Below are 27,469 nucleotides of genomic sequence, written 5' to 3' on the forward strand. Positions count from 1 at the left end.
GCGGCCGGCGGCCATGGGCGCGCGCGTGACGTCACCGCGCGGGGCGGGGCCCGGCCGGCGCGCCCGCCGCTTCGCGGCAGCGGGTGGAGCCGCGCGACGACCGCCGCGCTTTGCGGCCGCTCCAGCGCGGCCGGGCCGCAGCCCGCGGGACCACTGGAGGCGCGCGGCCGCGAGGGCGCGCACGGGCGGGGGGAAGGAACCGGGCCCCACCCACCCTCCCGGGAGGTGGGGCTCCCGCCGCCGGCCCTGGCCCGCCCTGCCGTTGCCATGGCGACGCGTGGCCGGTCGCCCGGACACCGCCCAACCGCGCTTCTGTGACGTCAACGTCTCGCCACTTGGCGTCACGGCGGGGCGCTGCCGCGGGGCGTGGTCACCGCGGGGCAGGCCGACTTCCGGAGCGGGCGGCGGGAGTCGGCTAGGTGGGGCCGGGAGGGGCGAGGCCTTTAGGTCGACGGGCAAGCGGCTTGGCGGCACTTCTCCGCGTCTTAAGAAACAGTGACGTAAGCGAGGAGCCAAGGAGGGGGTCACCCAAGGCAGTGGTCCAGCTGGGCCTCCCGGCCGAGTACGGGCCCTGGCACGCAGCTGGCGCTCAACAAGTGTCGTCTGCAGAGTGCTGGCTCACGCACTGTCAGTCCACCCCGGACCGAGAGGAAGCTTGGGGAGGGGGCGACTGGCAAGGGCCCTGCAGTGAGGCTCTGCTCCCCCCGGGACAGGGCCTCCTCCGGCGGGGCATTTTTACCGTTGGAGGAGACTCACTCATTCTCGTCTTTATTAAGTGCCTGCCAGCGGCTCTGAAAATAGAATGGTGAGCTAGGCTCTTGGCATGGATTCCCAGCGAGTTCTAAGTCCTGAGCCGGGGGATGGACAGGACGGTGAATAAATGGACACGACGGTTTCAGTTGGTGTTACAAGGTGACTCGGGGCAGAGTGACCAAGGGCCAGGCCCTAAAGGCTAAGAGCTAGATGTAGCAGACGGGAAGAAGATTTCCATGGTCTCGGCAGCCAAAAACGGGGGAGAGAATTAAACTGGAGGGGGGCGGCGGAATGACAACGGTTTAGGGTTTGTCCTGCCCCAGTCCTCCTCCTTCAGCCCCACTTGCAGTGTCACCGCCTCCGGGAAGCCCAAGACACGTTCCCCTGTTGTCCTTTCTCACTGCATCCTCACTCTCCGACCTAAGCCTTAACTTTGTTTCAAATCAAAGGCTTCCACCAGCCGTACAAGAACAGGGACTGAATCTGTTTTGCTCAATGCTGTGCCTGTATTCAGTAGGCACTTACTCTTGACGTTCAAAAACAATCTGCTCCCAGGGGAGCAGGAGGCATGGTGGCCTCTCCTCCAGATGTATTTGAGCCTTAAACCCGAGCTCCAGCCTTGTCCCTGTAAAAGGCAGGGGGGCTTGTGCAAAGGAAAGAATGCAGAAAGGCCACGGGACTGGGGCTTGCCGGCCAAAGGCTCTGTGACTATGAGTAGGTCACTAACCCCCTCGGGTCCTCTGCATCTTCGTTTGTAAGTTGTAACTAACGATAGCCCCCTCGGGTACATCATGAGAATCCATGAATTAGTGAATAAAGAACTGCCAGCATAGGACCTTCTGCCTCAAATGGACATATTCCTCTCTAATCACTTGGGATCTTTGAAAAAGCAAACAGCCTTTCATGCTCCCTCTTTTTTAACCCACTTCAAAGGTGCTCCACATGTTCCTGCTTCCTTTTGGCTTTGATCATGGGGACACCATTTGGGGAAGCTGGGTTAGGAAACAGCCCATTTGGGGCTCGATAAAATAATAAGAACATTGCAAAGAGGATGAGCTAGTCTCCACATTGCCCCCTCCCCCCACCCCTACCCATCCACCAGGGAAAGTCAAACAACATCCCAGCCTCCCAATAAATCCCAAACAGCTGTAGATTTCAGGGAAGAGACAAGCAGGAAGCACCCCCTTCTGTTCCTTTACCCTTGTAAGAGGCAGGTGCATGGAGAGACCCCAGGACAGAATCAGGGCTGCGTCCTGGTGTCCAGCACCAGCCCACAGACACAAGCGGGTGCCCCAGTTAGCTTTTGTTGAATTGAACGGAATTAGCCCTCCGTGCAGCCAGGCCTCTGCCCCAGTGGGGCAGGAACTTGGACACCTACATCTCCATTTTCGAGCTGTGGAAACTGAGGATTACAGAGGCCAAGTGACATGCCCAGTGTCTACCAGCTTCAAACCTCCAACGCTGCTGCCTTCCACCAGTGGGTAGAAGGTGGGCCCAGCACACACACACACCCCGCCTCAATCCCAGTGGCTGCAGGCGAGGCCTGGCACCATGAGCTCACCAGTGATCGGGACAAGTCAAATTTCTCTTTGGTCATTGTGAGCTATGGAGGGAAAACAGGCCAGAAGACACATACAGGGCAGTGAGGGGCGGCCATGAAGAAACCAAGGCCTTGAGGATGCAGAAGCTCCCCAGGGCAAACTGTTCACCCCAGGGGCCTCCCCATCCTCTGAGAACAGCCCCCAGCAACCAGGTCTGTACCATGTGATTTCCCAGCCATCTCTGATTGGCCCAGCATGAGCCAATCAGATCCTCCTCTAGGACTGCTCAGCGGATGGAGGACAAGGTACATGACTTGTGTGAGATGTGACCCAGATGGTGGCCTGCCATTGTGTGGTTTCTCTAGCATCCACCACCCCCCATTGTTGAGACACAGTGTAGGGTGACCAAGCACCACAATATACCCAGGTCTCCTGGGACCCGGACCTTTCATTGCTAAAATCCCGAAAATCCCACCAAACCAGGAAGGCTTAGTCACCCGAGCATGGGGCATATAATGTCCTACCTGTCCCCAAGGAGCCTCCACGAGGAGCTCCTTCACCCCACTCCTGGGGGCCAAGGCCTGGGCAAGGTAGAGGGTTGGATAGCATCCGCCCAAATTCACATCCACCTGGAACCTCAGAATGTGACCCTTCTTGGAAATAGGGTGTTTGCTGATGTAATTAGTTAAGATGAGGTAGTGCTAAATTAGGGTGGCCCTAAATCCAATGCCTTGCGTCCTTATAAGAAGAGGGACACATAGAGAAAACAGCCACATGAAAATGGAGGCAGAGACTGGAGGGATATGTCCACAAACCAAGGATACCTGGAGCCCCCAGAAGCTGGAAGAGGCAGGAAGGACCCTCAGAGGATAAATAGCTGATTTGAGCCACCCAGTTTGTGGTACTTTGTTACGGCCACCCCAGGAAACGCATACAGATGTGCACCCAGATTTAGCCACTGTTATGAATTGTGGTCCCCAAAAGGTATGTTGAAGTCCTGAGCCCTGGGACCTGGGATGCAATCTTATTTGGAAATTGGGTCTTTGCAGTCGTGATCAAGTTAAGATGAGATCACACTGGATTAGGGCGGCCTTGATGCAATGGCTGGTGTCCTTGTAAGAAGAGGGACATTTGGACACAGACACACAGGGAGAGGCCACATAACCACAGAGGCAAAGATTGGAGTGATGTGTCTACAAGCCAAGGAATGACAAGGATTTCTGGAGCCACTAGAAGCCGAGAAAGACATGGAAAAGATTTTCCCTGGTGGCTTCAGAAGAAACCAGCCCAGCTGACACCCTGATTTCAGACTTCCAGCCTCTAGAAACAGGAGGGAATATATTTCTGCTCTTTTCTTTTTTCTTTTTTTTTTTTTAGGCCGCACCACATGACTTGCAGGATCTTAGTTCCCCAACCAGGGATCAAACCCAGGCCCCCAGCAGTGGAAGAACAGAGTCCTAACCACTGGACTGCCAGGGAATTCCCAAATTTCTGCTCTTTTAAAAAAAAAAGTTTATTTATGTGGTTGCACTGGGTCTTAGCTGTGGCAGGCAGGCTCCTTAGTTGCAGCACATGGGCTCCTTAGTTGCAGCACACGGGCTCAGTTGCTACATGGCACATGGGATCTTCGCGGACCAGGGATCAAACCCATGTCCCCTGCATTGTCAGGCAGATTCTTTATCCACTGTGCCACCAGGGAAGTCCAGATCTGCTCTTTTAAACCACGGTGTTTGTGTTAATTTGTTACAGCAGCCCCAGGAGACTAAAACAGCCACTGAACAGTCCTGTTCGGGATTTGGAGCCTGGAGCCAGCTCCCACCAGCTCACTCCAGGGGCAAGGCCGTGGTCCTATCCTCTCACCACGCAGGATGCTTTAAAAGATGATGTTCTATTAGCATCTCTTGGTCCTCACAGCCACCTTCGCTCCTGGTCCGGGGTCTGATTCAGGGTCCCCAGCCACCCAACAATTCCGTGGGCATCTGCTAAGTTCCTATAAATCAATTTATTCTGAAAAATCAATTCCAGTGAATTCCTGGGCCGTCTCGAGACAGCCGGAGTTGGTTTCTGATGCTTGAGGCGAGATGCCCGGCTTACCCGATGGGTGAACAGAAGCCACGAGGCAGTGGGGAGACATTCTGGGTTGTGGGTGAAGGACCTGGTTGGTGACAGCTGGGGTCACAGGAGCAGAGATGAAGACTGGCCAGGCGACAGGACAACCCATCTGTGTGTGTGTCTGGGGATGGCTGTAACAAAGCACCCAGACTGGGCGGCTTCAACAACAGAGATTTATTTTCTCCTGGTTCTGGAGACTGTAAGTCCAAGGTTGAGGTGTCCCTCCGAAGGGGAGAGGGGAGGCCCTTCTCTGAGCTTCTGGTGGTTCCTTGGCTGTGACAGCGTCACTTCAACCACCCCCGGTGTTCTCTCTGCCTGCGTGTCTTGTCTGTGTCCAAACTCCCCCTTGGATAAGGACACCAGCCATGCTGCGTTGGGACCACCCCATTCCACTATAGTCTCATTTTAACTAATCCCACATGCAATGACCCTATTTCCAAATATGCTCCCAGTGAGGTCCTAGGGTTTAGGACTTAAACATACAAATTTGGGGGGGGGGTGACGGAGAGAAACAATTCAACTCATAACAAGACACAAACACATTCCCCACAAACACACACGCACGTGCACACACACAGACGCAGGCACACAGACCAGCACTCTCCACCTAAGGGCAGAGTCAAGTCCCCCCGGTCCCCAGCCCAGGTGTGTGAGGTGGAGGATGAATGCCCCCAGCACCCCACCCCCATGGGCAGACAACCTGAGGCAGGGTCCTCGAGGGACTGAGCCCTCCTGACTGCCCACAGATGTGACCTGCTCATTTATGCCTTCCGCCTCCCGGGTAAACCTTTCACCCTCAATCTGTGTCTTGGGTCCAAAACATCCTGCTGCAAAGGAGCCCACGGGAGAATCCAGCTCCTCCTCTCTGAAGCCACAAGTCAGAGATTTGAAAAATGAAAGCAATGTCACTCATCCTTTTATTTTTATTTTTATTTTTGGAAAATGTGGTTTTTAAAAACGTTAAAATGCAGGCATAGAAAACAAACTTATGGTTACCAAAGGGGGAAGGGGGCTTAAATTAGGAATTTGGGATTAACATATACACACTACAGTATATAAAATAAACAAGGACTTACTGTATAGCACAGGAAACTATATTCAATACCTTTTAATAACTTATAATGGAACACACCACTGTAAAGCAATTATACTCCAATAAAGATGTTAAAAAAATCTATAATGGAAAAGAATCTGAAAAAGAACATATATATATGTATGTATACCTGAATCACTTTGCTGTACACCTGAAACTAACATAACATTGTAAATCAACTCTACTTCAAAAAAAAAGTTCAAATGTAACGAGTTTATTTTTTAAATGACATTAAAAATGTTTCAAAATTTTCTGTCTTCAATCCTAATATAGTAAATAACAGTACCGAGCTGGGAGAGGCAGGAAGGGCCCCCCCAAAGGTCTCAGAGGGAGCAGGGCCCTGTGACACCTCAGCCTTGCGCTCAGGCCTCCAGAACGTGGGCGTCAATTCCTGCCGTGTTAAGCCACCCAGTCTGTGGTCGTCTGTTATATGGACCTTTCCACCTGCCCCCTGGCCCCGGGGTCTTTGTTGATGAAGGCACAGCATCTAAGCCCAGATTCCCCGCCCCCAAACTGATGAGCTTTCTCTGAGAGGAGGTTCAGAGTAAACTCTACGAATCAAATGTAATCCTGATCAATCATTCATTTTCTCCATAGCAAAGTTAAATCGCTTCCAGTTACCGTTTTTTTGTTTTTTTTTTTTGGCCATGCCATGCAGCATGTGGGATCTAGTTCCCTGACCAGGGATCAAACCTGGGCCCCCCGCATTGGGAGTGCGGCGTCTCAACCACTGGACGCCCAGGCAAGTCCCCTTTTAAAAACTTTCTCGTTTTTTTTGTTTCATGTTCTTACTCCTGGAAGTGACTTCCATCATCATCGATGCTTTGTGATGAAACTGAGGGTACTTGATCCCTCAATCAGATTAAAAAAAAAAAAACTTCATCAAGTTTTCTTGTTCAGTTGCTGCTCTTGACCTCCACTGAGAACAGATTTGCCAGGTCAGATCTTGCAGCTAAAGCAGGGATCTCACCCGGGTGGTCCTGCCCCAGGGGCCATGGGGCCATGTCTGGGGACGTCTGTGGTCATCACGACTGGGGGACTACTGGCATCAAGGGGGTGGGGCCAGCAAGGCTGCTCCACACCCCGCAGCACCCCGGACGGTCCTCAGAAGATGCTCCAACCCCAGTGCTCACAGTGCCCAGGGGACCCCGAGCTGGAGGACAGCTGGTGAGAAGCTGTCAGCTATCAACTACTCACAATTTGCAGGACCTGCCTGGTCCGCCGGCCTCCGGCCTCCCATCACCAGAGATGACCTGTCCCTGCTTCTGACCAAGGTCAGCCCCTCCCCTCGGATCCCACTGAGGATGCTCTGAGCCCAGCCTCCCCTGCAGGAAGGCTCCCACAGGCGTCTGCAGGTGCCCTGCCCTCACCCTCACCTGCGCCCCTTCCCCCGTGAAAGATGCTCTCGTCCATCCCAGGGACCCATCCCCACAGCCAAGCCCCTCGGTGCAGCCTCGGTTCTCTTTCCCTGGACGGGCTGAGCGGTGGCCCGGAACCCGTGACCTTACTTGGAAACAGGGTCTTTTCAGATGTATTAAAGGTAAGTATCCAGCTGAGATCATGCCGGATGTGGGGTGGGCCCCAAATCCAAGGATGGTTTCCTCGTAAGAGACAGAAGAGAAGGCTGTGAGGACAGAGGCAGAGCCTGGAGCGCCCTGAGGGTGGGAGAGGCAGGAAGGACCCTCCCTTGGAGTCTGGAGGGAGTGCTGTCCAGCCACACCTGGATCCAGAACCGGGAGGGATAAATCCTTCGTTTAGGTCCCAGGTCAGTGGTCCCGTCACAGCCGCCCCAGCAGACGGTCCCCTTCTCGACCTGTCCTGGGTCGCCCACATCACCTCTGAGCCGAGGACGCAGATGCCCTTCCCCAGACCCGTGTCCCCCACACCGACAGGCGAGCCCTACACCGCCCGCGACCCAGCACCGCAGACTGCGCAGCTCACACACGTGTATCCCCTCAGCTCGGCAGGGCAGAGCCCAAGATCCGGGGTCCCAGGCTGGCTCCTGCCCAGGGACCACCTGCCACCCTCCGCCCCCACTCTCCCTTGGCTTCCGGGGGTCCCCACAACCCTGGGCTCGGAGCGGCCTCACCCCGTCTCTGCCTCTGCCTTCACACGGCCCCTCCCCGTGTGTGTCCAAATGGCCCCCTCTTAAGGACACCAGTCCTGCTGCGTTAGGACCACCTGCTTCTGTGTGACCTCCCCTTAACTAACTACTCCCGCAAAGACCCCGTTCCCACACAGGCCCCACTCTGAGGTGCTGGGTCAGGACTTCAAGTGAACTTGGGTGGACGCGAGGAAACCCACGCCACTTGCTCTGGGTTCTGTCTGCCTCCTCTCTGCGGACTTCGTTTCCTTCCCCTGGTGTCTGTGGGGTAACAGACCCGCCGCCGCTCTCCCGTGTCCACGCGGGGTGTCCACTCCACCACCAGGGCCCCCCGGCAGCCGGCCTGGGGCCTCTGCAGACCCACACTGCTCCTATCCCAGCCACTTCAGCCCCCGTGTCGCCTTCACGGCAAGGGGAGCTGGTGTCTCGCTTCCTGCAAATTTTCTTTTTCGGTTGAAAGCTGTTGAGCATGAAGAAAATGTGACTGAAAGCAAGAACACGAAGGGACATGGCTTGCGGGCGAGGCTCCGCGGTGGGTGGGGCAGGGTCCCTGGCAGGGGCGGCCGGCAGCGTGGACGGGACTTGGCCCAGCGCACAGCCTGGTCCTGGTTTATCCTGCCGGAGGCCGTGGACGCTGGGATCCAGGGGATGAAGGCCCCGGAGGTGATACCATGTGGCGCCAAAAACAGCCCCCGCGGAGGCTCCTCTGATGCAGAAAGGATGTCTTTATTTCTTGGATATTCTCACGTAACAAAAACCACAATGCACAGCGAGGAGTGGGGTGGGGGTGGGTTCCGTGGGCGATCCCGGGCTGGCTGATGCCTGCTCATCGCCCGTCACTGGTGGCACCCCGCTCACGCACGACTCGGCCCCACGGGGAGCGTGGCGCACGCCTCCGTCACGGGAGGTGGCCTTGGGGACGCGACGGGACCCGGGTTTCCCATCTCAGGGGCCCATTAGGGTCCCAGACCCAGGTGCTTTCTCGCGGCCGCCTTCGGGCACCGCGGGGTGGTCAGCACGAGTAGCCAAGCAAGCAGGCGGGGGCGTGGGGGGCGGCCCAGCTGGTGCGACAGGAAGGGCGTCCTGCCCCGAGGGCTGGGTGACTAGGAGCCGAGGGGCAGCGTCTGGGGCGCCCGGGAGCCTGGACGGGGGCCCATCCACTCACACAGGTGCACGCTGCTTGTCTGGGAAGGAGCTGGAAGGACCGGAGGGCAGAGCGAAGGGGCAGGTTCAGATTCCTAATAAGGCACAGACTTGTCACTCTCCTCTGTCCCCTCAGAGACTCCAACTCCTGGTCCCGCGGCCCCAGGAGGGTTGAGTGGATGGCAGCCCACGAGCCTCGGGCCCAGCGCTCGGCCTGGGGCGCGCGCTCTGCGGAGATGCGTCTGGTTTCCCGTCTGCTTCCATCTGGGACAGACCGCCGGCTCCCCTTCCCCGCAGAGCGAGTTGGTCCCAGGTTTCGGATCTGACGAGGTCCTACCTGACGGTCCCAGCTCTAAGACCCCTCCGGGGGGGATGAGAGCATCTCGGAATGAGCATGGCCACAGGCAGGGGGACTGGAGGCAAGCTGCCAATGGACAGATGGACTGCCAGCCAGCCAGCCAGACGGGGTGAAGCTCAGATCGTGGCAGTGAGGCGGCAAGTCCACAAGAGGGCAAACACATGGAAGATCCAGCTACCGTCAAGCCCCTCCGTCTCCCACCAGGGACCAGAACCTGGTGCTGGGAAGGCCTCCCTCTTTCCCTCTTACTGGAAGCTGGGCCGAGGGCAACCACCCAGATGGAAGCCGGGAAGGGTGCACGCAAGGCCGGGAAGGGTGGACGCGGGGCCGGGGCCCTTCTCTGCGTCAGCAGCTCTGGAAAGGGGGCAGTCGGTCCACCTCTGACCTGCAAGGCCCGGGTTAGCCCCCCGAGACCCCGAGGGGAGAGGGTGTGGCTGCAGCACAGTGGACGTCACGGTGACTAAACACATTCAGGACCACAGGGGGTGTCCTTCTGCTGGACAGCGGCGGCCGGACAGCTTCTGGGCAGAGCTTGCAGGGAGCCCTGCTCTCGGGAGTGAGGTGAATGCAGGGGCGGGTCCCCAAGAGCCCCCGGGTCTGCCGTCCCGGCTGGCGGAGGGGCCTCATCAAACCCAGGGCGGCGGGAGTGGATGGTGAGGGGCAGGTGGGCCGGTGGAGGACAGGCAGTGGGGCCGCCGGGCTCCTGCTAAGGCCACTGGCTGCCGCTGGCCGGGTAGCTGGGCACGGTGGGGTACTCTGGCAGGCTGTTCCCTGAGAAGTTGTTGTACTGGGCCTCCCGGGACGGCGGATTCCGCCAGGCGCCTGTGCTCCACTCCGTCTGCGCCTTCTGGAAGCTCCCGCCAGCCCCGCGGTAGATGCTGTGCACCTGCGGGGGTGGAAAAAAGGACAGTGCAGAGACCCACTTGGGTTCGAGGCGGGGCTTTTCTTAAATGGATGACAAACTGCAGGAACTTTAGAAAAAGTGCAGAAGCTGAGACGGGGGCTCTGAAGGCCACGCCTGCGCTGTGACCACTGCCTGCCCGTCCGAGGGTCTCCACCGCCCCAGCAGAAAGGGGCTCGTCCAGGACAGGTCTGCTGCCTGGCGACCACCCGGTGACTCACCCCCCGGGGCACATCAGGCCCCAGGCCCCCGTGTTGCCGAGGGCATCTCTGCAATGACTTCCTCAGCAGAGACCTCTGGGGACGGACCACTGCCTCCTCCCCACCGTCCAGGAAGGCTGGGCCCCTCAGACACGGGGCTGGGCTATTTCTGGAAATCCCAGCAAATCCACTAACTGAAAAGATGGCATTTGTTTTAACTTGAGGCTCTTGAGCAGTGAAGCTGACACTTTTGTCCTTTATCTTTCTCCTGTGCAATGGCCTCCCGGCGAACCCCCAAACCAGGGCGGTGCTGGGGACCCCGATGGGGCAGCTCTGCTCTGGAGGACTCGCTCAGCTCGGAACCCCTCCCGTCTGCTGCTGAGATGTTCCTGGTGGAACCACAGCTGTCCCTGTGTGGCCTTCGTCCCAGCATCTCCCCAAGCCTCCCGGGGTCTGCTTTCTGCTGGTTCCTCCTGCCCCTTTCGGGTCATCCATAGAGCCAGGGGACTTCAGGGGCAAACACAGAGGAGCAGGCACCCCTCTGTCCTTCCAGATGACCCAGGGCTCCGATGGAACAGTGCAGGCCTCAAAACCTGACAAAACAGCTGAGATCCCACGGCACGGAGGCTGGAAGGGACTCAAAACCCAGCTTTCAGGGACTTCCCCAGCAGTCCAGTGCTCAGGACTCTGCATTTTCACTGCCAAGGGTGCCGGTTCGATCCCTGGTCAGGGAGCTAAGATCCCACAAGCCCCACAGCATGGGGGAAAAAAAAAAAAAGTCGTGGGAAGGGCTGGCTTCCCTGAGCAGCGGTACTGGGCACACAGGAGGGGCACGGCCGAGAGGGTCACCTCCGGGAAGGCCAGGTGGACGCACCGTCAGCCTCGTCACCCGTCGGTTTCCACGTGGCCCCAGGACAACCCTCATGCAGCCGATGCCCCCAGACTATAGGGCTCATGTTCCAGCTGGAAGCCTCCAAACGCCTGGAGTGGGGCTGTCCAGGGAGAGCCCGTGACGGTGGAGCTGGTCGACGCCAGCCCCTCACGGCCTGAGCGCTCGGGAGGAGGTGGGTGCGATGGACACAAGGAATTTTTAGTTTTAGTTAACTTTACTCAATTTGGATTTAACTGTAAACAGTGATTAGTGGCCGGTGGTGGCTGAATTGGCAGTGTGGACCACCGTCTGGGATACGCGTGCTAGGGGCTCTGGCAGGCAGTGGTCACCATCAGCCACAGGGCGCTGTCTCCCTGAGTCCCTCCTCCTTGGAAGGCCATGTGGGCGGGAAAGCAGTGCCCTGGCCTGAGAGGTCGAGGGTCTGGACCACGGAGGGTGTGCCCTGCTGACAGCGCTCACTTCACTTCCTGATGCTCGGTCTCCTGCTACCGAAACAGGGTAAGACGAGCCCCCGGGGCTGCGAGGTCAGGACACAGGATGCGAGAGAGGAAGCGGGATGTCTCGGGACCTAGAGGAGTTACCTTCATGATCGTGATGGCCATCATGGCGGCCGACATGGAGAACATGATGGCCGGAAGCAGCATGACCACGGCGGCCCCGACACTGGTCTGGAAGAACCCAATCGCAGCCAGCCAACCACTGCAAGGGACGAGAGAGTGTGTGGGAGCCAGCATGACCACCAGACAAGGGCCCACCATCCCTCATGTGTAAAGAGCTCCAATAAATCAACAAGAAAAAGGTAAATGACCGGCAGAGAAAATGGGCAATTCACAAGGAGCAACGAACTTTGGAAGTGATGCTCGAACCCACCAACAAAGATGTGCAAGTTAGAAAAAGTCTCGTTCTGACACCATCGTCCCGGCAAACATAGTGAGGGAATGGAGAAACAAACACTACATTGTCAGTGTGGGGTGCACCCTTCCTGGAGGGCAATGGGGTGTGACCCAGAACAAGACTTAAGCGCTCATTCCATTTTTTTTTTTTTTTTGTGGTACACGGGCCTCTCACTGTTGTGGCCTCTCCTGTTGCGGAGCACAGGCTCTAGACACGCAGGCTCAGTGGCCATGGGTCACGGGCCCAGCCACTCCGCAGCATGTGGGATCTTCCCAGACCAGGGCACGAACCCGTGTCCCCTGCATTGGCAGGCGGACTCTCAACCACTGCGCCACCAGGGAAGCCCCAGTGCTCATTCCTTTTCCCCCAACTATTTCACTTGTAAAAATTTACGCCACGGCCATTGCTGTAAGAAGGAAAAGCTGAGGGTAACCTGTAAATGCCCACTGGCTGGGAATGACTGGAACATCAGTTTATTAAGGAGACAGCAAAACAAGAGAAAGCTGGTGGTCACTGGGTGCGTCCCTAGTCCACATGCGGAAGAACACCCATCTGGTCTCTGGGAGGGAGAGGCAGGAAATAGGGTGTTTTTGAGAATGTTTCTTCTTAGCAAGTAATGACACCGCACGGTTCAAGATTCAGGAAATTAAAAAAAAATACACAATAGACAGTCTCTCTCCTGCCGACCCCCTCCCCAGCCCAGAGGGAACTGGTGTAGCTCATCTACTATGTATCCTTCCTGAGAGAGTTTATAAGATGTATGCAACCTGCTGCAGGCACACACGAACAGGCCTCGCCCCTCTGTGAAACCAGGAGAGACGTCCTTGTGTACAAACAAGGACAACAGAACACACTGCTTTACACTTTGAGGGGTATGAGCACAGCTGGGCGGCTGGGGGGCTCAGGTGGGTAGACAGGCAGCTGGGGCTGGGCCAGTGGGGGGCTGGATGCTGTCCTGTGGGCTACTGGGAGGGGAAGAGGGACTGGCTCTGCTGGGGGAGGGGCCACTCTGGGGACCAATGATCTCGCATCGGATCTGGGGCCATGGATCCTGGCCACTGGGGAGGGTGGGGCTGTAGGATGGGGACCTGCTCCACTGCCCAGCCTCCCAGAGGGACCAGCAGCCGGAGCTTCCAGAGAACGATCTCACCAACAGCCCAGGGTGACCCACTCAGGACAGTGGGTGATAAACCGGCCTTGACCAGCTACGGACAGACGTGCAGAGCCTGCTGCACCCACCAGGCGGGTCAGCCAAGGCAAGTGGCAGTGGGGGGAGGGCAGGGAGGATGACAGGCCTGGAGACAAAGCGGCAGGGACACGAGGGTGCCAGGTGCTCCCCCAAGGCCACTCGGCCAGGAGCTTGAGGGGACAGAGCCAGGGATATGGGGACAGAAGGTGCAAAAGGACAGCACAGGGGTGCAGCCTGCAAAAGCTATGGGAGGGCATGGCAGCTCCTCAGACGGCTAAATAGTTACTGTGTCGCCCAGCAATTCCACAACCAGGTGGAAGAGAAACGAGAACACACGTTCACACGGATACCTGTAGAAACTGCACAACAGAACGACTCGCAATAACAGACAGGCACACACAACCCAAGCGTCCACCCATGTGTCTGTAAATGGATACACATACCGTGTCCCTCCACACACGGGAACATCACTCAGCCATGAAAAGGAGAGAAACCCCGACACTCGCTACCACGTGGATGGACCCTGAGAACACGACGCTCAGTGAGAGAAGCCAGACACAGAAGGACACACAGTGTGTGATTCCATTGATGGGAAACGTCCAGAACAAGCAAGTCCACAGACACAGAGAGGGGATGCGTGGTTGTCAGGGGCTGGGGAGGGGGTGGGGGTGACTGATGATGTGGACGGGCTTCTTTTTGGGGTGACGGAATGTTCTGGAATTGGATAGAGGTGATGAACCTCTATCCTTGTAAATACACTGAAAACCACTGAATCGTGCGCTTAAGAGGCTGCCTTCCTGGCTGTGAAGACACCTAGATAAAGCCCCTACCATGGAGACTACAGACGGTCGAGCTCCCGGATCAGAGAGGCGTGCACACCTCACCTGGAGTCTGATGTGAACCAACCACGAAGACCAGACGTTAACAACCCACAGGGATCCCCGAGGGGAAAGACTTGTCATGGAAACACTGTGGAAACCCAAGACACCTGCAGGTGGGTAAGAGCACTGCACCCACCATGTGTGGTCGAGGCGAGGACGTGGGCGGGGGAGTTGGCTGAGTGGTGAGCAGCGGGCTCTGCCCCGGGTCCGTGAACCTCTAAGGGGCCCCACGTGAGAAGGTCACGAGAGGGCGGGAAGGACACATGTGAGCATCTGAGGTGCTGGGGTCACTGTTGGCTTCCTGGTGCAAAGCAGCATCGCGGCCTTTTACGTATAAGACGTGTCAGAGGTTTTAAAAGTCCACCTCCTGCATGGACTCACAGGGAAGCGTCTGGGGTGAGCGGGGAGGGACAGACCTGCGGGCCCGGGACTGGCTGGGAGCCGGTGCCCCCGGAAGGTATCCCCGAGGCTCCACACGCTGACCCCAGGGTGGTCCACTCGCTCCCTGGAGGTGACCTGCAGGACTGCGGCCACCTGGGCAGGAGGGTGAGACCCTGGGAACAGGGAGACCCCAGCCAGCCAGGAGGAGACCCCCGGAGTGAGCAGACCCCGGGAGGGGAGGCTCAGCAGCGGGGCAGACCCCAGGCGGGGGAAGCCCAGGCTGGCCCGTCAGGGTGAACGCAGACGGGCAGAGCTGCAGCTCCTCAGCCCCAGCCCCAGCACTGAGCCCCAAGGCGGCCCCCGGGCCAGGCACCATCTACTCCCCCACGTCTGTGGAGCCTGGGGGTCCCCGTACGGGACCAGAGCCAGGACAGCTGCCCACACTGGCAGGAAGGGGAGGGCCTTGGGTACCAGGTACGGAGCCTAACCCTCACCCTAACCCCTGCCCCCATCCACGCCCATCCCCCTGTCTGCAGACTAGGAAGTCAGGAGACCCCTTCAAGGGGAGCAAATGAGCCAGCCCTCGGGAGGTGCCCAAGCCCCCCTGCACACCCAGGAGCACTGTCACCATCACTGTCACCGTTGTTATTACTATCCCCCTCCCCCTCCCCACGACTTCCCAGACAAGGGGAACATCTCGGGGCAGCCCCTGCGCGAGGTGAGGTCACCAGCTGGGGAGGCCCCCACGGGAGGTGGGAAGGTCGGCTCCGATGTTCCCTTTCTGCAGGCTGGGCCCCAAGGAAGGTGTGTGCACCCTGCCCGTCCGTGCAGAAACCACGGCAATGGGGGGCCAAGCAGAAGGCAGCTGGGTGCCGGCGTGAGGCTGGGTGCCGGCGTGAGGCTGCGTCTGGAACCAGACCTCGGGGGCTCCCCGTCCCAACACCATCTATGCAAACGTGGAGTCCACCCGGGCACCCACTCTCCCGCTGGATCTGGGGTCTCGGCCGTGCCTGGGGGTCGCCCAGTGAATCCCTGCACCTGGGGTGGTCCTGGGGATCCCAGACCCGCATCTGGGAAGGCATCGGCCAAGAGGAGGCCCAGCATTCAGGGTCTGCTCACCATGCAGGGAGGGAGTGATGTCAGGAACCCAGAGAGACGCACCCTGGAGATGACCCTGGGTGACCCTGGGTGACGATCCTGGGGAGGGGTGAAGGCCCGGCAGCAAACGGACACCGAGAGGCCGTGCAACCTCAGCGGGGCCTCAAGAACAAAAGGAGCGCGCACAGCTCACCACTGCCAAGGGCATGTGGCAGCCGTCCCCACGGACATGGCAGTGACGGGGACAGACACCTTGAAGGCAATGGCAACAGGCGCCCCCCACCTAGGAGCCAGAAGATGCACCACAGGGCGTGACCCAGAAGACTCCCCGCCGCTCACACGGCCAAGGTCCTGACATGCCGAGAAATTCTACCAAGAGACGTGGGGACACGCCTGGTGGCACACAAGGCAGGAAGAGCAACCGCCCAGCGCCACCTCTGGGCACTGCCTGCCGCAGGCGGACCCGCTGCCCCAACACTGCCACGTCCTGCTCCAGGGCCCCGCGGATGTGGCACCTTAGGTGGCAAAAGGGACTTTCCAGGTGGGCTTAAGTTAAAGCCCCTAAGACAGGGAGGACCCTGGATACCCCAGGGGGCCTAGCGTTATCCCAGGGTCCCTATAAGAGGGAAGCGGGAGGGTCAGAGGCAGAGAGAGACGGGAGATGCTGCGCTGCCGGCTGTGAGGATGCAGGAGGGGCCACAAGCCAGGGATGCGGCGCCTCTAGAAGCCGGAAAAGGCGGGAACCGATGCTCCCCTGGAGCCTCCGGAAGGACCGGCCCTGCCCACTCACAGGTTAAGTGAATTCTGATCTCCAGAACGTGACATAAGTTTCTTTCATTTCAAGTCACTAAATCTGGAGTAATTTGTTACAGTAGCCACAGAAACCTCATATGATACCCCAAAAGCAAACAAATGGAAAACGGCTCACCCCCTAGGTAGGCCTAGGCACAGGTGGCTGCTCAGGGCAGGCCCTCGAGCTGCTCTCCCACCCCCCAGACACATCATGGACCACGCTTCCCAGGTCCTCCTGGGGCCGGGTGACCACGCACGAGGCGGCAGAAGGCGGGCGGATCCGCCGCACCCGGCCCCCTGGGCCGGCACCTCCCTGGAGGGTAGACAAGAGCAAGGAACAAACGTCAGCCCTCTCCCAGCTGTCAGAGTTTTGGGGTCCTCGTCACAGAGCTCAGCCTGCACGAACAGTATGAGCAAGTGACTCGTGGCCCCAGAGCTGACCCCGCTCGTTGCGGGCTCTCGGGGGCCTTGCTTACCACGCGCCCCATCCCGAGAGGCCGACAGCCTGGATGATGGTCAGGACGAACTGGGCTCCGAAGATGAAGAAAAACGCCATGAAATTGAAGGAGCTGTCAGATCTGGAGGAAAGGAAAAGAGCCATTACTGAGGCCGAGGAGGAAGAGGCAGAGGCTGCGGGAGTAGGACGGCCCCTCCCGTGCAGTTCCCATCAGGAGGGGCCCAGGGCTGCCCTTCCCAGAGGATGTCACCCAGACACACTCCTCCTGGGGAGGTTAAGAGCCTCCTGCGTCCTAAGCACATGCCCGTACCCGCGTGGCCCGAGGGAGGCTCATCGTGGATTTCAGGTGCTCTGCATGCTGGACCCATGCCTGCTGCCCCGGACAAGGGAGGCTGCACGGGGCTCACCCAGGCCACTTCCGGCTCATGAAAGGAGGGCAGGCGCTGGGGGACCCACAGCAGAGGAAGGGTGGGGGAGGCAGGGATGCTCGCGTAGCTCAGGGCTGCTCCCAGGCAGTCCCTGAAGCCCTTGGGGGTCCCCGTTCCTGCACATAGTCGCACCAGCCAGCCTGGGGCCTCAAGCAACAGGCCCCTTTTGCTTCAGCACATGAGAGTGGGTTTCTGGTTCTTGCCTCCAAGAGGGCACCAGGGGCCCTGTTTGACTCCCACTGAGTCTTGGATTCAGGGACCTTCCAGGGGCAAACATGGCACACACCTGAGTAGCAGGGGGCTGGCTGGGGGTGAACATTCACAGAGCAAGATTCACAGCACCCAAAAGGTGGCAACAACTCAAACGCCCATCAATGGATGATGGATAAACAACTGTGGGGGGACTTCCCTGGTGGCGCAGTGGTTAAGAATCCGCCTGCCAATGCAGGGGACGCGGGTTTGAGCCCTGGTCCAGGAAGATCCCACATGCCGCAGAGCAACTAAGCCCACGCGCCACAACTACTGAGCCTGCGCTCTAGAGCCTGTGAGCCACAACTACTGAGCCCTCGTGCGGCAACTACTGAAGCCCGTGCGCCTAGAGCCCGTGCTCGGCGACAAGAGAAGCCAGCGCAATGAGAAGCCTGCGCACTGGAACAAAGAGTAGTCCCTGCTCTCTGCAACTAAGGAAAGCCTGCACACAGCAACGAAGACCCAACACAGCCAAAAAAAAACCCCACAGTACTATTTAAAAAAAAAAAACAAAACAACCTGCTGTCCCTCCACACACGGGCGCATCACTCGGCCATGAAAAGGAGTGAAGCCCTGACACTCGCTACAACGTGGATGGACCCTGAGAACACTATGCTCAGTGAGAGAAGCCAGACACAGGACAAATAGGCTGTGATTCCACTGACAGGAAACGTCCAGAACAGGCAGATCCACAGACACAGAGAGCAGGTTCATGGTTGTCAGGGGCTGGGGAGGGGGATGGGGGGATGCTAATAGGCACGAGGTTTCTCTTTGGGGTGATGGAATGTTCTGGAATTAGACAGTGGTGATGGTTGTCCAACCTTGTGAAGATACTAGAAACACTGAATGGTTAAGCAGGTGAGCTGCAGAATATGTAAAATATTATCTCAATAAAGTTATTAAAAGTGAACAAAACAGGCAGCAGCTGGTTTTGGCCCGTGGGCCGTTGTCTGCAGACCCGATATAAAGTGCCATCCAAACTGGACAAGAGGAAGGGGTGGAGCTCACACCTGGGCCCGGCGGCAGACGCAGACCAGGATGCAGCCCATGCGGGGCTGGGCACGGAGGGGAGCACACGCGGTGAGGTACCCTGTTCCCCTCAGTTTGGGGCTGTCGGCACCAGACACTCCCCGAGGGCCCTGGAGGGTGCGGGCCGCCCGCCCCACTCACCGAAAGGCCTTGTATGCGGGCCGGAACCAGCACACGTAGCCGCAGGGGGAGAAGAGCAGCAGCCAGAGCAGGGCCAGACCGAAGTTGGCTCCTGAGCCGCCAGCGATCCACCAGGCCAGGCAGGCGACGAGGTTGACGCCCAGGGTGGCGCAGTAGACTGTGGGGAGGGGGCGAGGGGGGAGAAAGGGGCTGAGCCGGGACACCCCCCACCCCTGGACGGCGGCTCCCATGAGTGCAGGGACCCCACGCCAGAGAAGGGTCCAGAGGGCCCAGTCCCCCCACCTGCTCCATCCACACCGGACAGAAGCTCATCAGAAAAGAGCTTTATTACCAAACCCTCAGGCTCTCACCGCCCGGGTGCAGGGCGGCCTCCTAGCCTGCCCCTGTCCCAGTCTTGGGTCTCTGGGTGGTGCAGGTGGCCCCCCATTCCTGCCCTGTCCACTCACAAAGCCACAGGCGGTAGATCCTCTTCACCAGGACCTGGTGCTCAATAGGGATCTCGTCAGAGAAGTTCTGGTAGAAGCAGGGCTTCAGGGGGATGAACTTGGGCAGCGGGGGGAAGTTGTTCTCCTTTCCTGCAGGGACAGAGGGGCCAGAACAAAACCCACACTGCAATCAGCTTGTAGCGGCCCCAAAGATGTGCCCCATCTGGTCCCAGGACCTGTGGACATGTCACCCCACAGGGCAGAGGGCACTTTGCAGGTGGGACTAAGGCCCCTGGGATGGGGAGGACTCTGGATTCCCCGAGAGGCCCAGCATCATCCCAGGGTCCTTAGAAGAGGGAGGCGGGAGGATCAGACGCAGAGAGAGACGGGAAATGCTGCACTGCTGGCTGTGAGGATGCAGGAGGGGCCACGAGCCAGGGATGCTGCACCTCTAGAAGCTGGAAAAGGCGGGAACCGATGCTGCCCTGGAGCTTCCGGAAGGACCAGCCCTGCCCACACCTGGATTTAGCCCCGTGAGACCCCAGTCGGACTCCTGACCTCAGGACTGTCAGAGAACAAATTTTATTTAAATCACTGAGTTGGTGGTGATTTCTCAGAAGTCACAGGAACACACACAGACTCGATGGTGGGGCCCACGTGCCATTCACACCTTTGACTCCAGGGAAGGTTCTGGCACTCGGGACATATGAACTTCCCAGGGCGGCTGTAACAAACGACCACAGACTGGGGGGCTTAACACAACAGAAGTTTATCCATCTCCATTCTGGACACCAGATGACTGAGATCCAGGTGTGACAGGGCCACACTCCAAGGGAGGGTCCTTCCTGCCCTATCCAGCTTCTGGGGGCTCCAGGCGTCCTGGGCTTGTGGACCCCTCCCTCCAGTGTCCGCCCCCATCTTCCCTGGCTTGTGTGTGTCTATGCCCACGTTTCCTCCTTCTTAGACGTCTGCCATGAGACATCAGGGCCACCCTATTCCATTGGGACCTCAAATTAAGTTACATCTGCAGTAGGGTCCTGTTCCAGGGTCCTGGGGTCCAGACTGCATGGTTTTCAACACGAAACTTCTCCGGTTTCGCGTGTCCCCCGGCCCAGGGGCTGTGCTCATCTCTGTGTGGCTCCATTTTAGCGCACGCGCTGCCATGGCAGGCACTGCACGGGCCTCAAGGGGGACATGATCCTGCCCGCAGCACAGTGTCCAGCGCCTGAGCGCTTCCCAGAGGGGTGGAGAAGCCGGAACCCTCGCTGCGCGATGCGGCCAGGACTCACCTGACATTTCCGCTGTGAAGACAGGGCAGGGGCGGAAGCCTGAAGCCACCTGGAGGGGAGACAGTCACAGTCAGGGGGTCCCCATGGCTGCTGGGCGACCCCAACGCCAGCTGCAGACCCAGAGGGCCACCGCGGGCACCGTCCTAACCACCAAACCGTCCACAGGGGTATCTGGGCTCTTGGCCCAAAGGCTGGCCCAGCCCTGAACGTGCGATCCCAGTCACCACCTCACCTCAGATCCCCCCCGGGCAGCCTGGCATGTTGCGAGGGGAGGCATCAGGCCAGAGGATCCCGGCAACCCACCCCCACTGCCCTCCTGCCTCATCTCCCCCACCCCCCCAAACTTCCCCTTTATCCACGGATGGCTCTGAGCACCTCCTATGGCCACAAAGAATCTCTGAATCACTGATAAATAGGTCCATGCTCATTGCTGTGTGACCTCAGGCAAACCACACAACCTCTCTGGTCTGCGGTTTTTGCCCTTGTGAGCCTTGCAAGGCCAAGGACCCCACTGCAATCCAGGTAAAACGCCAGGGGACAGGCCCGGCACCCAGCGGCCCTGCCCAGAAGGAACCCAGGAGCCCGTGTCACAGAGCAGCCCCTCACAGGAGACACCACCAAGGCGTGTAACTGAGCTGAATTCACCTGTTCCACGAGGGCCCTGCGGGCAGATGGTGCCATCTTCAGGAAACGGGCCAGGCAATGTGGCCATGCCTAGCACCCACTAGGCCCTCACGGTACAGCTGGCCCTGCACTGCCCCCTGTGCCTGGCACCAGAGTGGGTGGGGGAGCCCTGCCTGGAGGTGGTCCAGGTGGGAAGGATCCAGTGACAGAGACTTCTCTGGGTGCACCCCCAGCCCCCTGCTCAGTGAGGGCCCCACCGGGACCCTCAGCCCAGCCTGGCCCTGCCCTCCTGCCTGCAGGCCCCAGTGTCTGCCCACTGCTCCGGCTCTGGCTGAGCCCCCCTGCCCTGTCCCCACGGGCTGGGAGCATCCCCGGGTTGGGGGCTGGAGTGGGGGCTCAGAGCAGGGATGTCTCAGGGCCCTGTGGCACCGTGTGGTCAGTCAAAGTGTGTCTGCTGGATGGACAAACAGGCTGCTCCGAGCCCCACGCACACGGGTCCTAGTGCTAACCCGCCTTGGAAGAGCCCAAGAGCCCCTCTGGGGACCCCGTGGGCACCTGCAAAGGACGGGAAATTGATGTGGTCAGCTGAGTCCAGGCTGGCCGGGCTTCTCCCCAGAGTCCAGCCACAGCCTTCCAGACTCCGGGGGCCCCGCCCTGCCCATGCGTGGCCCACCCCCCCCCCCCCAGTACAAGCCCAGGTGTCGGCAGGAGCAGCCACCCCAACCCAGGGACCCTCGCTCCTCTGTCAACAGACAACGACCTGGTTTCTTTTTTCCTCTTGGCCGCACCGCGTGATACGTGGGATCTTATCGAACCCGCGCCCCCTGCACTGGAAGCACAGAGCCCTAACTACTGGACCGCCAGGGAAGTCCCAGACACCGACCTAGTTTTCAGTTGTTTATTTTCACACGTCAGAGCTGTTTCCTGACACCTGAGAAAAGGAGACACAATCCCGGTGGCCCCAGAGGCCCAGGTCTGAAGCTGCCCGGCTACTCAGCCTGGCTGGAGCTCCGTTACGCCCAAGCCCGGGGAAGAGCTCACCCAGACAGGCGTGCACCCCACGCGCCGGCAGCAACAGCACAAGTGTCCCCAAGCCGAGATGCGTCGACAGCCCCTGGCAACATGAGGGAGGCTGAGGAAGGTCCGGGCAGGGCCTATGCGTCGGGGTCCAGCCGGCGGCACTGGGCCTCCAGCACACCACAGAAGGCCTGGAAGCGGTGGTTGAGGTCCGGCTGGGTGTGGAGGCGGAAGCGGGTGCCCAGCGCGCCATCGGGCGAGGGCGCCCCGTAGAAGACGCGCCGCACGCGGGAGTGGACCAGGGCCATGGCGCACATGGCGCAGGGCTCACGGGTGACGTACAGGTCGTAGCCGGTGCACACGTAGGGCAGGCCATCGGCGTCCTCGTCCAGCTTGCGCACGGAGCCCGCGCGGACGCCTGGGGGGACGGCGGCTGGGGCGAAGGAGCAGGCGGGGTGGGGTGCGAGGTCATAAGCGCCGCGGCCCTGGCCCCGGGCCACCAGGTCGATGCACACCATGGTGGCGTGCAGCAGGGGTCCGGCCGCGCTGCTGCAGTCGTGGCCCGTGGCCAGCACGCGGCCCGAGGCCGGCTCCACCACCACTGCCCCCACGGCCCGCAGGCCCCGCGAGGCTGCCTGCTGCGCGGCCCACACGGCCCGCTCCATGTGGCCCTGCATCGCCACCCGCTCCTGCGCCGAGAAGAGCTGCCCGGCCAGGGCTCGGGTCACCTGCCGGTCCTCGTGGAAGGTGGTGGGCCAGTGGGCGCGCGCCTCCTCGAACTGGCCCCTGGTCAGGGGCGGCCGCGCGGGCACGGGCACCAAGAAGGGCTGCCCCAGGCCACGGGGGTCCACGGCCGGCGGTGGGAGGAGCTCGGCCAGCGATCTCATGCCCGCGGCCGGCCCCGCCAGGCACAACAGGATCTCCAGCGCGTGTGGGCAGCCGGGGCGGGGGCTGGGTCGCACCCTCTTGAGGTGAGGCTGTGCGGGCAGCGGGTGGACGGCTGACACCTCCTTGAGGAGGCGTGAGGTCTGGCGCTTATCCAGGACCGGCGCGGCGTAGGCCAGCACCAGCTCCACAGCACCCGACTGCTGCTCAGACAGGATGGGGAGGGCCTGCCACGCCGGCTCTCGCTCGGAGCTCCCGGCCTTCGCGTCTCTGTGTGGCTCCACGTCGCCCGGGGTGGGGTCCATCCTCTGCAGGGCTCCGACTGCGGGGACAGACACCGGAGCAGGGCATCATCCTCAGCTGCGGGAAGCCTGCTGGGCCGGACGAGGGGTCGGTCCCAGGAGCGTGCCGAATCTGGAGGCTCGTCCAACCGAGCGAGACGCATCAGCGGTCGTGCTCTCACTCATCGCCTACTAATACTTGCTTTGCACAGAGTTTAAACCGCCCTCGTTACGGTGTCTTTTTTCCCCCTTTTGCTCTGAGATGTCTCATGTTGGGAGAATGCACACCGGACCTCAGAGACTTAATACAAAAGAATGAACGTGAACTGTCTCAGTTTTTTCTGTATTCCACGGATACCGAGGACCGTCTGCACTACACCGTTTTATATAAGGGCTCTGAGCATCCTCGGATTTTGTTATTCTTGGGAGTCCTGGAACCAGTTCCCCATGGATACTGGGGAACGACTGTGTTGACTACGTGCTGAAGTGGGAACACTCTGCCTGTCTCAGGTTAAAGAAACGTATTACTAACGTTAAGGTCACCTGTTTCTTCGTACTTTTCAAAAACATGGCTTCTAAAGGCTTCATCTCACATAAATGCCCCGCATTATATTCCTACTGGTCAGGGCTGCCTTGGATGACATTAGAGATGCACTACAGATGACCTTCGCAGAACCCCAGAGGATCTTGGTGCCATGCCCGCAGCGCCCTGCACCCTGGCGGCGTCTTGGAGTGGGCCAGCCCCTTCCGCCTCTCCCCTGGGACGAGGCTTTTGCTCCTGTGATGTGCCCCAACTCACAGGCCCCCCAGAGGACACGGTAGGTCCTCGCCCACCACCGCCTGTCTGAAGCTCACGATACAAGCTCGGCAAACGCACAGGACCAGGGGTGCAGATGGCAGCTCTGAGAAGCGGCCAGCGTGGATGGGCCCCTCGGGCGCCCATGACGCCCGTGCCAGGCGGGGCCCTCAGGAGGGTCCGGGGCACTGGCTCTGAATCTGCTCCCGGCACACACTGTGCCCAGGATGCCAGGGCCTGCACAGCCTGCCCCAGGCCACAAAAGGTCCCATTGTCTCCCAGGCAAGAGAGAATTGTCTCCCAGGCAAGACAGACACAGTCCCGTTTGTGTCTCCAAGAATGCAAGCTCTGTCTGATCAAAATAAAACAAGTGACAAATACAGGGGGCTGCCATTGGGACACTGCTGGCCGGGCTGCCGGCTCCCAGGGAGGATGCCTAAAAACCACAGCAGGCCACCATCCGCTCCTAGGTGTGTGTCCAGAACTGAGACACACATCCACACAGGCACCTGCACACGCATGTTTGCAGCAGCAGGATTCATAGCAGCAAAAGGTGGACACAACCCAAATGTCCACAGAAAGATGGACAGATAAACACAACGTGGTCCCTCCACACACGGGAGCATCACTCAGCCATGAAAAGTGGTGAAGTCCTAACACTCGCTACAGCGTGGATGGACCCTGAGAACACGATGCTCAGTGAGAGAAGCCAGACACAGAAGGACACACAGTGTGTGCTTCCATTGATGGGAAACGTCCAGAACAGGCAAATCCACAGACACAGAGAGTGGGTTCGTGGCTGTCAGGGGCTGGTGGAGGGGATGGGGAATGACTGCTGGTGGGGACAGATTTCCTGTTGGGGGGATGGAATGTTCTGGAATTAGACGTGATGATCACACAACATAGTAAATACACTAAAAAACACTCAAACATACACTTTAAGTGGGTGAACCACACAGTGTGTGAATCATATCTCAGTAAAGCTGCTGCTTCTTGGGGGTGGTGGAGGACATCTGGTGGTCGCCAGGGCAGCCGGCCCCAAACGAGGCCCAGCACCTCGTGACCGCTGCTGGTGCTGGAACCACCGCACGTCCTCACACTGCCGTGAACAGGTCCCCGACTCCTTCCCATGACCCAGGACAGAGACTGTGGGGCTGTTCCCTTTCTAGAGGCCAAGGAACTTGCCTGGGGCCACGTGGCTGGGAGGACAGAGCAGGACCTGACGCTAAGGCCAGGTGGCCAGCAGCTCCCCAAATCTGCCTTCTGAGCCCCGGACAATGGGGGTCCTGAGCCCCTTCTACAGATGAGAAACAGGGTCTGCAGAGGGTGACCCGCCCAGCGACTTGCTTCATCATCCCCGGGGACCTAAGCGCACGCACTCAGAGGCTGACCTGGTCCTCTTTTCGTCCTTGAAGCCCCACATCCACCCCCCAGCTCTGGGCACCCCACTGCGCCCCCCCCCCGCTGTGCTCTTTGCTGCTCCCGCCAAGCTCAGGCCCTTCCCTTGGTGCATCCACTTCCTTCTGCCTACAGCGAGGGCACCTCCTAAAGGTGCCTGTGCTACAATGGGGGGGGGGGCAGCCCCTTTCACAACTGTTTACACTTATGGTTGTAGCCTCTGTGGCGGGCACCAGCTGCCAGGCTCAGGGAGGGCTCAACTGCGTGGGGCAGGCCCTGGAGGGTCTGCGGAACCAGGGAGTCAGGACACCTAACAGCCAGTCCCCTCACTGGGTGCCCTGGAACTCCTGGGCTGTGGGTCTGGGGTCCGAGGAGGCAACGGGGCTTATTCAGCAAGCTGAGTCAGGCTCTGAAGGTGACACCCAACTAGAGGAAGGGGCCTTATCTCACCCCTGGGTGTGTCTAGGCCCTGCCCGAAGCCCTCACCCAGCCCACAGTTTCCTGGCTGAGACCTGGTGTTACCTGTCCTAACCCCACCCCCAGCTTCCCCCACTGTGAAATGGGATCCACTGCCACTGCCATGCACGGCTGCCTGGGGCAGAAAGTGAGAAAATCCACAGGAGGCTCAGGGGCCCAGTGCCCTGCGACGGGCAGACTCCAGGAGGGCTCCTCGGAGGCGGTGACCCAGAGCTGGGCCTGGAGGGAGGGTGGGGAGCCCTGAACAGAAGAACAGCCAGGGCTGGAGTCTCCTGACTCACACTGTCTGGGTGTGCGCTGGTTTGAAATACTGTTTCCAGGACTCGGCCCCATAGGAGGGGGAGGGCCCCAAAATCTGCATTTCTGACAAGCTCCCCAACAGAGTGGGGTCTGCAGATAACATGCAGGACGTCTCGCTAAGTTCGAATTCCAGATGAGCAGATAAATTTTTAGTATAATTGTTGTCCCATGCAATCACTGGGATATACGTATTTTAAAATATATGTGTGTGTGTTTTTACACTAAATTCCAATTTAAGGGGGCAACCTGCATGTTTATTTGCAGAACCTGGCCACCCTATAAGTGGGCCTTCGTGCATGAAAATTTGAGAACCTCGCGCATGTGGGGTGTGGGAGAGACCAGAGGTCACAATTTTAAAAGGTCTTGAAAACTCACTTTCCTTAAGTATCAGGAAGGATTATCAATGTTTAGGACGTACAGAAAGATTGGGGCCTTTCCCCCAAAGCGGGCGGGAAGCTGGTAAGTGGACAGTCCAGTGGACATCCCGGCGGTAGAGAGCTGGCCGAGATGACCCCTGGGCAAAGCACGCCGGAAACAGCTGGGGCACGGGGTCTCCACCACGGACGGCAGGGGCGCGCGCACGCGCAGAAGGTTGATGGCGCGGAGGCCGGGGTCCCGCGGCCCGGCAGCCCCGCGCGCACGCGCACACGCACACGCACACGCGCCGCTCCCCGCGCCCGCGCGAGGCGCGCACGAGCCCGGCCCAGTTCGGTTACTAGCTCCCCGCGCGGCCGGCGTCCACCGCAGCCGCGACCCCCGCCCCAGCTCCCGCTCGCCCTCCGCGGGAGCCTGGGACGCAAGAGCCCGAGACCCCGGGGCCGTGCGCTTACCTGACGAGACGGGCGGAAGCGCCGCACCTCACCAAGTCTTAGCAACCAGCCCGCCTGCCCCGCCTCCGCCACCGCCTGGCGCCGCGGGGCACGATGGGAGCGTAGTTCCAGGGGCGGAGTCAGCGCGAGGCGGAGGCGGAGCCGGGACTACAATCCCCACAAGGGCTCGCGCGCGCGCGCGGCCCCTTTCTTGAACGCTGCTCCTGTGACTTGCAGGAGAGAGGAGCGAGCTCTGAGTTGAGGGTTCGAGACCCATCCGGGCGGCGGGAAAAGTCCGACTCTGGGGGCCCTTTGGGAAATCAGCAGAGTGAAGAGACTGAGGTGGAGGGGCACACGCCACCCGCTGCAGTCACTCCCCGAGTCCAGTTTGCTGCTGCCCCGTGGCACCGGAGAGCTTGTTCCCGGAGACCAGGATGCAGTCTGGTTCCAGTACTGCTCTGGGGCCCCAGCCGACTCCGGCCTCACTTTCCCATCTCTACAGTAGGCGAAAGGGACCTCTTGACTCTCCCAG

The 27,469-nt window shown here is 59.6% G+C and overlaps 2 protein-coding genes across 2 annotated transcripts; both read right to left on the reverse strand.

The window, feature by feature from the left end:
• Nucleotides 1–8,310: 8,310 nt before the first annotated feature.
• Nucleotides 8,311–27,020, reverse strand: SCAMP4 (secretory carrier membrane protein 4). Its single transcript, XM_082623565.1, has 7 exons — nt 26,959–27,020; nt 20,351–20,399; nt 19,083–19,211; nt 18,637–18,793; nt 16,809–16,910; nt 11,679–11,796; nt 8,311–9,990 (listed from the first exon to the last, which is right to left on the reverse strand). The coding sequence occupies exons 2-7, from the start codon at nt 20,355–20,357 to the stop codon at nt 9,811–9,813; spliced, it is 693 nt and encodes a 230-aa protein (XP_082479691.1). The 5' UTR covers nt 20,358–20,399; nt 26,959–27,020; the 3' UTR covers nt 8,311–9,810.
• ADAT3 (adenosine deaminase tRNA specific 3) lies at nt 21,863–25,312 on the reverse strand. The gene has a single exon (XM_082621714.1). It carries the CDS (start codon nt 23,179–23,181, stop codon nt 22,129–22,131), a length of 1,053 nt encoding a protein of 350 aa, XP_082477840.1. The 5' UTR covers nt 23,182–25,312; the 3' UTR covers nt 21,863–22,128.
• Nucleotides 27,021–27,469: the final 449 nt, after the last annotated feature.

The sequence above is a fragment of the Mesoplodon mirus genome, assembly GCF_964341445.2.
Source record: "Mesoplodon mirus genome assembly, chromosome: 5".
Lineage (NCBI taxonomy): Eukaryota > Metazoa > Chordata > Mammalia > Artiodactyla > Ziphiidae > Mesoplodon > Mesoplodon mirus.